This window comes from Kryptolebias marmoratus, linkage group LG6 (assembly GCF_001649575.2).
Source record: "Kryptolebias marmoratus isolate JLee-2015 linkage group LG6, ASM164957v2, whole genome shotgun sequence".
Lineage (NCBI taxonomy): Eukaryota > Metazoa > Chordata > Actinopteri > Cyprinodontiformes > Rivulidae > Kryptolebias > Kryptolebias marmoratus.
Genome location: NC_051435.1, coordinates 418,299 through 427,841, shown reverse-complemented (window position 1 = coordinate 427,841; position 9,543 = coordinate 418,299). Strand labels below are relative to the sequence as shown.

Below are 9,543 nucleotides of genomic sequence, written 5' to 3'. Positions count from 1 at the left end.
AAATTTGGAACAAACTTCCAGAAAACTGTAAAACAGCTGAAACACTGGGTGCCTTTAAATCTCAACTTAAAACCCACCTGTTTAGAGTTGCTTATGGCTAAATTAGGGTTAGAGTGCGGGGTTTTGATGTCTTTGATGTTTGTCTATTTCTTACTGTTTATTCATTGTCACATGCTGTTTTTATTTTGTTTTTTAATTATGTAAAGCACCTTGAAATGCCTTGCTGCTGAAATGTGCTATACAAATAAAATTTGATTGATTGATTGATTGATTAAATGGTTCACAGAAAGTCGGACTTTCCATGATTGAACTTTAGTTTTCAGATGTTTTGAAACTAACAAAAACCAAAAGAAAGTCATAAAAGCTGCTTGTTTTAAGTCTTGCATTTTAAAAATTTCACACCAATGTTAAATTATTAATAAAAGATTGAAACATTTACTAGGGACTCTTCAACACTTTTTATGATCACTCAGAAGTGTGTTGTATCGAGCTTCAAACAGGAATGCCAGCAAGGCAGGAAATAACAAATCTAGATAATGTGGGGGGGACCGACCCAAAACTTCAGCAGCTGAGTCGTTCTTCAGCTTCTGAAGGACCAGAAGGTTTCATGGATGTGGTTAGTTTAGCTGCTGGTGGAAATTACAACCCAGAGTCTGGAGACTGACTGCAATTAATGTTCTGAAGAGGAGAACCTGAGATAAAAACCATTTGTCGGACCGGCACCGGCCGCCCCCCGCCCACCACTGGCCCATCGCAGTCCGGACAGGAAACTCCTGGCAGATGGTGTGACATCACTGTAAAGCTCGGGGGTTCCTCTGGTGAAATGTGGGACTTAATTTCCAACGGCATCATTCCAGATTATTTAAAAATGTGTTATCAGCTGACTGGAAAGCTTCTCGGTCCAAAATATGAACATTTTGGTCCTCAAAGGAGTGTCCCTTATCCTTGAGGTTCTGTCCTGTCCAGAAGAGGTGGCTCTCCTGTGTTGAGCCATGCGTCTGTGGAGAGGTTGTTTTGTCTCTCCAATATAAAGGTCTGAACATTCTTCTCTGCACTGGACTGCAGACACCACTCCGCTCAGTTTGGGTTTGGGTGTTTTGTCCACCCTAATGACAAAATACCAGTACCAGTACCGCGGTACTATAATACCAGAGATTAGTCAGTTACAAACTATTACAGCTCTGTTGGATCCACAGCTGTAAAAGACAACATTTCTGTAAACAAAGGTCTATTTAGAGAAGATGTGAGCAGGGAGTGGGGTGTGCTTGAATGTAGGGCCTTATAAAATCAGTTCTATTTTTCCCAAACTCATGTTTTTAATTCCAGGTGTTATGATGTGACCATATTGTGTCACCTAAAGTGTCTTATTAACACATTTTTAACAATTCAATAATAAAATAATTATAATTTCTTGACTATAAAAATAACAAAAATACCTCAAAAAGTATTTTAGTTCCCCAGAATATTTATTGTTTTATTAAGGTTCCTAAAATCTGCCGTAATTTATAAATAAAAATCCGTCCAGTCTTTAAAGTTCCTGATGTGTTTTATATCAGAGTGTTACATTCCCCACAGACACCTGTTGTTACCTGGGTGCTGAGCTGCTTCTTCTCATTGGTTGTTGTCTTACCAGGTGGGCGTCAGTCCATCATCAGGGACGTAGAAAAAGACCGTGGAGCTGCTCTTCTGGGACATCTGGCTGCCATCACAGCTGATTGTTTTGGTTATCCTCTGTAAAAAGTCTAGTTTTACAAACTGGTTTTGTAGGGCAGAGTTGCTGTTTTTGTTAACCTGTTTTCTCCTGTTTCTCAGTGACGGTCAGGTGAAACCTTGGGAATTACTGAAGTGTTATGGATGAAAAGATTTACTGATAAGGTTCTTATAGGTGAGGGTGGAGGAACTGAAGCTTTCTGAAGCAGTTGTGTTGAACAGGTTCAGGGTTTGAAGCATTTGAAATGAAGACGTCTGTCTCCATCTGCTGGCCAACCTTCAACATTCAGTGAACAATTAAGGTCAACGTGTCATGAAACCGAAGCTGTTATTTATAATGAAGGCTCTGTGTGCATCTAGAGAACTTTCCTTAATAATTATTCTGTCTGTAACTGTAGTGGCCACTCTTGCATCCCAAAAGTTCCAGAAAATAAAAATGGCAGAGTAGTCCCGCAGGAGGAGGTTTTCGACTCCTTCAAAAAAACCAAAAAGCACTCACGGAGACTCTTCCTGTTTCCAAGGAGTTTCTTTTACTTACAAAATTAACAACACAAAAATAGCCTCCGAGTTGACTTCAAGTAAAACGTTAATTTGCGGTACAAAAACCATTTCACTCCTCACTCCTTCACCAAACAATCAGAGCTGCTCCAGCAGCTGCTTCTGTCTGTTAATCACTGCAGGAGGCTGACTGACAAGGAGGAGGAGGAGGGTCTCAGCAAAACAAATAAATAAATAAATACATAAATAAATATACAACAATAGATCTACCATTCACATGGCTTTACATCTGAGGAAATTAATTTAGCAATAAATAAATTTATTTAATTCCTAATAGGCTCCAACAGTAACAGAGACAGGATCATAAAATGATGGTTCCAGCTGAGTTAGGCTTCAGTCTGGTCCTCTTCTCTCTTACTACCTCTGAATCTGTGGAGAAGATCCTTCACATGACACAGAAACCCACAGGGACTGTTATAGTCTCTGAGAGATCGATCCCCCTCCCTGGATTCAAAACCAGCATAACACGTGATGCGTGGGACGCCATGCAGATTAAATTGGGGAATCACGTGACTTTTCACCTGGTGAAGCGAAGCTGTTCTTCTGCTCTGAAAGATCCACACTGTGTCGAGTTGTCTGCTCCAAGCAGAACATCTTTACTGAAAGGCCCTCTGAGGTGTTCTCATGAGGGGAACAGACCTGCACATCTTTTCACAGTTTGATGCCGGGTCATACTGGTTCTAAAGGGACATGGGCCTCCAGTTCTGACCAAAGTGGTGGTGTTGTTCTTCATCACTGGTAAGTTTGTTGGAGACACTGTTTTACAAACTGAGCTCCGACAGATTCCGTCTCATCCTGAGGATGTCCTGCTTGGCATTTCTTCTGAAATAAATGGATACAAATCAACAGCCGGGTCTTCCTGTCTGACCTGAAGCTTTCCAGTCACTCGTTGGGAAATGATTCATTTGTTGAGGGTTCAGATGATCAGTAGCTCCTCCTGCTGATCAGAAAGTTTGAGACAGTAGACGGGTCACCAGTCTTTATTCTTACAATCAGTCAGTTTATAAATTCTCCTGCCTTGTTGACATGAAACTGACGATGCTTGGAGTTGTAAAAACAGGAGTTTTCATAAGGAAACATCATAAAGGAAGAAAAAAGTCAAAAAATGAGAGTTTGCAAACTCTTGTGGAGATTTAATGAGTTTTAATGTGAGTGTTGAAGTTTGAATGGTTAAAAACATTATGCAGAATTAGTTATACTGCAAAAAAATATATAATTGTGAGCCTCAGCATTGACCCATTCAGATGCTTCAGTGTTTCTGGGTTGGCTCCATTAAATGTTAAAAGAACCAAACTGACCCGTGTTAATATTTGTAGACGGTCTGTATCAGAATTTACTCCGTATCACAAATAAACTCAGTCATAAACAGTGATATGATGTCTGACAGAACCTGACTGTTAACTGAGATCAATACTCAGATCTTTTAAATCTTGTTTTCTGATAGGAGTCAATAAATCTGACACTGTTGTGACGTTAAAAACATTGTTATCTTTTATTGAGTCAGAAGAATTTATTCCTCAGAGTGAAGCGAGAGTGAATCTATAAAGAGAGCATTAAAATCATTTATTATTAAAGCAACAAAATGTCTTCATTTGAGCATCTTCATCACATCAATCATCAGAAAAAACATTAAAGTTTCTCTGCTCTTCTCTGAGCTCAGGTAATAAAAAACCTGCTTTTACAACATTTTACAATAATAATAATAATAATAACCTGAAGAAAACTGCATCAGAATGATGAAAACCACATCTTCTCTAAGGTCTCCATAATTTTGTCTTATATTTGTATAACTCCTGTTGTAAGTCCTCGATGGCCTGATTGTTGTGTTTACATTTCAGTAGTCCACGATGAGTCTCATGGAAGAGAACATGAACATCATATTTAACATTTTTATAAACTTCAGACCATTTTATTCCTTCAGTGGAGTAGTCGGGGTCTCTGGTGTGATGCATCAGAACCAGAATGATTGGTTTATTCCTCGATGACACTAAGAAACAACAGAAACATAGACAGGTTATTATAAATCATTTAAAGTGAATTATTTCTCCTCAGTTTAAATATTAAAGTGTACTCAGTCACAGACAGTAAAATGTGGGACTTCTGGAAACATTTCTGCCTCCTGAAGACACAAATTAAAAACTCCACCAGCTTTAATATAAAATGTTGTCAGCTGTGCCGTTTACAGCCAACAATGTTCTTATAAACTTTACAAAGAAGTTTTAGTTCCCCATTCAGGAAACAAACCATCTGTTTATGTGTTTAAGTCCAAAGATCCTGTCAGCACCTTGTCTGGAATCCAAAAGGTAAAACTCCTGAACCAAAAACACTTAAAGGAGTCCAAAGAACCACCAAGAGAACCCATCAGGAACCATCATGAACCATCAGTGGCGGACAGAGCTGCAGTTACCTGAGACTGTGTTACTGTACAGTTGTGAACCAGAGGTCAGAGGTCAGAGTCTTCAGACAGAACCAAACTCTGATAGATGCGGTTCCTGGATTACCTTTTGGATCTCTCATGGCTCCCTCCACGTCTGATCCAACACGGCAGGTGATTGGACAGAAGACAATGATGATGTCACAATCATCCAGCTCTGTTTTCTTCACCTGTGGTGATGGCCTTGTGTTGTTCATCACTTGTGTCATGATGGCACCATCGGCGCCAAACGTCTCACCAGTGACGACACGACCGACCTTCACTGTGGAACCAATACTGGTTGAGATGGATCCAAAAATCTTCTTGACTGAAGAGCTTAGGTCATTTGCTGAGAAAGATGAAGATTAGAGATGAACTTTAGTTACCTTTTCTGATTGTTGAAGGTTTAGAAACACTTAAACACTTGTTGGTTAAATAACTCACTGGTTTGATTTGGCTGCTCAGATTTGTTTTTCCTTTTTTTGTTTCCTGATGAGAAATAAAATTAAATTTATTACCATGAAAGTTTTGGTAAAACCGTTGGCTCCACTGTGACACAGGTTCTATAGTAATACTAAAGTCAAAGTCTGTAGTCAAATATAAATCCTCTGATAAATGAAAAGTTTCAGTCCTGTTTATTGACTGTAGCTGATTTGTCTTGTTGACTCTGAGCAAATGTTACCAGCTCTATGAGCACAGAACAGGTGGTGCTTTTTCTGGGAACTAAGATGTTCCCTCAGACTCGGTCAGAGGTTCAGAGTCACTTAAAGACTTCAGAGGGTTCCTCCGAGTCACCTGCAGACATTTTAATGTCTGCACATCGGTGAGAGTTAGAAAAGCAGAACCTAAACAGAACCGTAGAAACTGCAGTCCTGAAGCAGCTTCCTGTGGTTGTAGAAGCTGAGAGCAGCTGCTGTGTTGTTGGGATTCTCTGTCTGCTCCTGCAGGACAATGCTGAGGACAGTCTCCTTCTCTAAAGGTTTTTCTAATGGAAAACAGCTGACAGGCCTGCAGCACAGAGGAGATAAGTTTCATACTCTTTCTATATCTTCTGTCACTAAATGTTCCTGCTCCTCTGTTCTCAGGAGCTGAAGTTTGGTTCTCAGCAGATCTGTGATCCAGATTAATGGACAGCAGCAGAACAAACTGCAGATTCTGTTTGTTCACAGCTACAGTCAGTTATTACCTGTTTTCTCCTGTTTAAGTCTACCTGCTGGTCACTGACACCCAGGTAAAACCTCATCATTACGCTCCTCTCTGATCAGATCTGGACATCTGACCTCAGAGCTTCAACAAAGTCTTTAAAGTTTGGTTCATGAACCACAGAAACTGAACAAATGCTGCCTGAAAAGTATATTTTGGATCCAAACATACCTGCCTGCTCTGGTTTCTGATCCTGTTTGGAAATGAACAGACAGAATGTGGAGGATGGACTTCCTGCTCAGCAGGTATTAAATAATCAGCTGAAGGTTCTGCTGGATGTTACCTGAACTCTCTGGACTGCTGGAAGCTGCATCCTTCTGCTCATCTTTCTTTGACAGACTAATGAAGAATTCAAACTGACCACCTGTCTTCACCTCCCAGTTGATGGAAGGTATAACTTCAGAGTCACAGGCTGGACACGTCACAGAGCCTCTCTGATCTGCAGCCTGAAGAAACAAACTAAATGTTAGAAACAGATTGATTCTTCCTGCAGACAGCTGAGGGACTGAACACTGAGTCAACATCGCTCATTCATTCACTCGTTTTCTTCATTTATTTATTTATTTAATTTCATTTGTTTGCTTTGGTCTTTCTCTAAATAATCAGCAAAACACAACCAAACCCACAAATGAACATGAAATTAGAAAAAACTTGTAGGGTGAAACATTCACTTATTTTAACTTTTTAAATTATTTTACATAAATCCTTAAAACTCTACTGATTATTGAGAAAATAAATAATGTATGTTTTTTGTATGCTGGTGTAGATTCTCAGTCATCCAGGCCATGGTAAATTCAAAAAAAGTTAAAAAACAAAAACAACTGGACTTCTATTCTGTAGCTGAAGACAATTCACTTCTCATCCGAGGAGCTTTCTCAATTCAGAGAGAGCTCAACGGATGAGAAGCGAAACGTCTTCAGCTACAGAATAGAAGTCCAGTTGTTTTTGTTTTTTAACTTTTTTTGAATGTATGTTTTTTGTCTTTTGAGAATTTTATAAGAGTTTATGGTCTGTAGTGCCAGCTGGCTTTTTTATTGTATGAAGACTCCTATCATATGATCCTTCCTCTGAGCTGTGGTAGAAATGTTTTCTGTTGATTCATGATGTTGTTTTTAGAGAAGCCAAACTGCAACCAAAGAAACAGAACTCAAATAAAAGTTCAACTTTAATCAAAAGGCTGTTGATACAGCAAACCAACTTTGAAATAAAAACTCAAGGAGCGCAGGAGGAATGAAGGAACAACCTAAGAACAGCAGAACTTGAACCTACGCCACTGTGAACTGGTGAGTAATGAGCTGCAAACAGGAGGAAAACCACAGAAACCAACAGAACACAAGATAAACCCAAAGAAACTCAAGGTAAAAAGGAAAAACATCACCATCAAATAACTAAACACAACAAGAAGTAAACTCCAACTACCAGAAGAAACACCAACACAGGTGTCCTCTGAAGCTGGTCTGACATTTATTCACTTATTATTATTTGACTGAGAATCTCCACCAAGACATTTATTCAGTGTTTGTCTCTAAGACTGCTCAGCTAATGAAAAAAAAAAACAGACCTTCAGTTTAAAGAAGGTTTTTCCCCATTTCTGTAAATGAGAACAACCTTTTATCTTCAGTTTGTAAGGGCTGATTAATTATATTAACAGTTGTTGGATAAATTCAACATTTTTACGTATGCCATAATATCATTACAATCAGTAGATTTTTTTTATTTATGTTCTTCATAAATTAATTATTTTCTTCAGTTTGTTTAACAAAATTATATCCAAATTATTAGCAATGATACCAAAATCTGTTTTTCTAATTCATTCCAACTTTCAGAAAATAGTTATTAAAATAATTCACAATATCTGATGAGCTGATTATATTACTATCTATGCAAATGGATGGATGGATGGATGGATGGATGGATGGACGGACGGACGGACGGACGGATGGAAGGATGGATNTGGGAGGTTGTGGGTTCAATCCCTGGCTGGGTCATACCAAAGACTGTAAAAATGGGACCCATTGCCACCCTGCTTGACACTCAGCATTAAGGGTTGGATTTTGGGGGTTAGATCACCAAATGATTCCCGAGAGCGGCATCGCTGCTGCTCACTGCTCCATCAGATGATGGGTGTGGAGAACAAATTTCACACACTCAGGTGCGTGACAATCAGTGGATCTTTCTTTCTTATCCAGGAGGAGCCATGTGGTTGGGTTAGGGTTAAATGGGTTGGGTTGGATCAGATCTTCACTCTTGCAGGGTTGCTAAGATGGTCATGGAAGTTTGACTCTCCTGTCTACATGTTTTTTGTAGATCTGGAGAAGGCTTATGACCGTGTTCCCCGAGGCATTCTGTGGGGTGCCTGGGTTGCTTCTGAAAGCTGTAGAACCAAAGCAGGAGTTGTGTCTGTATTCTTGGCACAAAGTCAAGCTCATTCTTGTGTGGGTTGGACTCCACCAGGGCTGTCTCATGTCTCTGATCCTGTTTGTGGTGTTCATGGACAGGATCTCGAGGTGCAGTTAGGGAGAGGAGTGTGTCTGGTTTGGGAACTTCAGGGTCTTGTCTCTGCTTGATTATGGGGTTCTGTTGTTGTCTTCAGGCCATGACCTTCAGCGTGCACTGGATCGGTTCACAGCCGAGTGTGAAGCGGCTGAGATGAGAGTCAGCTCCTCCAAGTCTGAGGTCATGGTTCTCAACAGGAAACAGGTGGAATGCTCCCTCCAGGTCAGGAGTGAGTCTTTGATTCAAGTGGGAGAGTTGAAATATTTGGGATTCTTGTTCAGAAGTGATGGCAGGATGGAGATCCATGGTAGATGGATCGATGGATCTGCCTCTTGACTTTCAGTCTGCACTGTGAAGGATGTTCACCAACAGCAACTCTTCATTTTAAACAGAGTTTATAAATGATCATAGAGAGGTTCTGAGATCTGTTATCAGGAATAAACAAACACTGATCTGTGGACAAAAAATCTGTTACTGTTGATGAGAACAGGAGCTCTGACTTTAACCAGCTGCAGATAGAGTTGATCATGTTTCCTCTCATGTAGGAACTCTGAAACACAAACTCAGGACCACCTGGAGACCTTCATCACTGACATGTAGACAGGTACCAGCTCACCACAGGATCCATGGAGTCTAGAGTAAATCTCACCTGTTCTGGAGGAGCAAGACCATGATAGGAGGAGCTGGGCTGGTTCCTTTTAACCTTCTCATCTTGCTTTGATAGTCTAATGAAGAACCAATCCTCAGATTTACAGGATGGACACGTCACAGAGCCTCTCTGATCCCCTGTAGTCTGAAGAAACAAGGCATCTGAGTTAAAAACTAAATGTTAGAAAGTTTGATTCATCCTGCAGACAGCTGAGGGGCTGAACATGGAGTCAACATCATTCATTCATTCATTCATTCATTCATTCATTCATTCAGATACTGTTTTATTTTGTTGTTTCTTCTCTTTGAGTTAAAACTGGGTTCAGATCTTCTGACTCTCATGTTCTCAGATGAAGACCCTGGACCTGTTGACCTCATCGATCTGATCACATGAACAGGTGTGTCATTTACTAACCTGTAAAGTGGGAAGTGTACCTGTTTGCTGCGTTCTGATTGGTCCAGGTTCGGTGATATGTTCATGTTTTCATCTGCTTCTTCACCTATGTCAGGGGGGT

General features: G+C 40.1%; 2 protein-coding genes across 7 annotated transcripts in view; both read right to left on the bottom strand.

Annotated features, from left to right (window-relative positions):
• The window catches only part of LOC112451394 (titin), a gene marked incomplete at its 3' end in the record, with an annotated part of 470,585 nt that overhangs the window by 190,928 nt on the left and 270,114 nt on the right, over window positions 1-9,543 (bottom strand). The window lies entirely within an intron of this gene.
• LOC108251289 overlaps window positions 3,737-9,543 on the bottom strand; it is a 9,135-nt gene continuing 3,328 nt past the window's right edge. For 4 of the 6 annotated variants that reach the window (XM_037976019.1, XM_037976018.1, XM_037976021.1 and 1 more), the window contains 4 exons: window positions 6,168-6,330; window positions 5,126-5,170; window positions 4,770-5,030; window positions 3,737-4,255 (listed from right to left, as the gene is read on the bottom strand). In XM_037976019.1, the coding sequence (XP_037831947.1) occupies window positions 4,023-4,255; window positions 4,770-5,030; window positions 5,126-5,170; window positions 6,168-6,330 (702 nt within the window). In that variant the 3' untranslated portion in view covers window positions 3,737-4,022. Of the gene's footprint in view, window positions 4,256-4,675; window positions 5,031-5,125; window positions 5,171-6,167; window positions 6,331-9,029; window positions 9,174-9,543 lie in introns of all 6 variants that reach the window. The other 2 variants (XM_037976023.1, XM_037976022.1) reach the window with 2 other exon arrangements.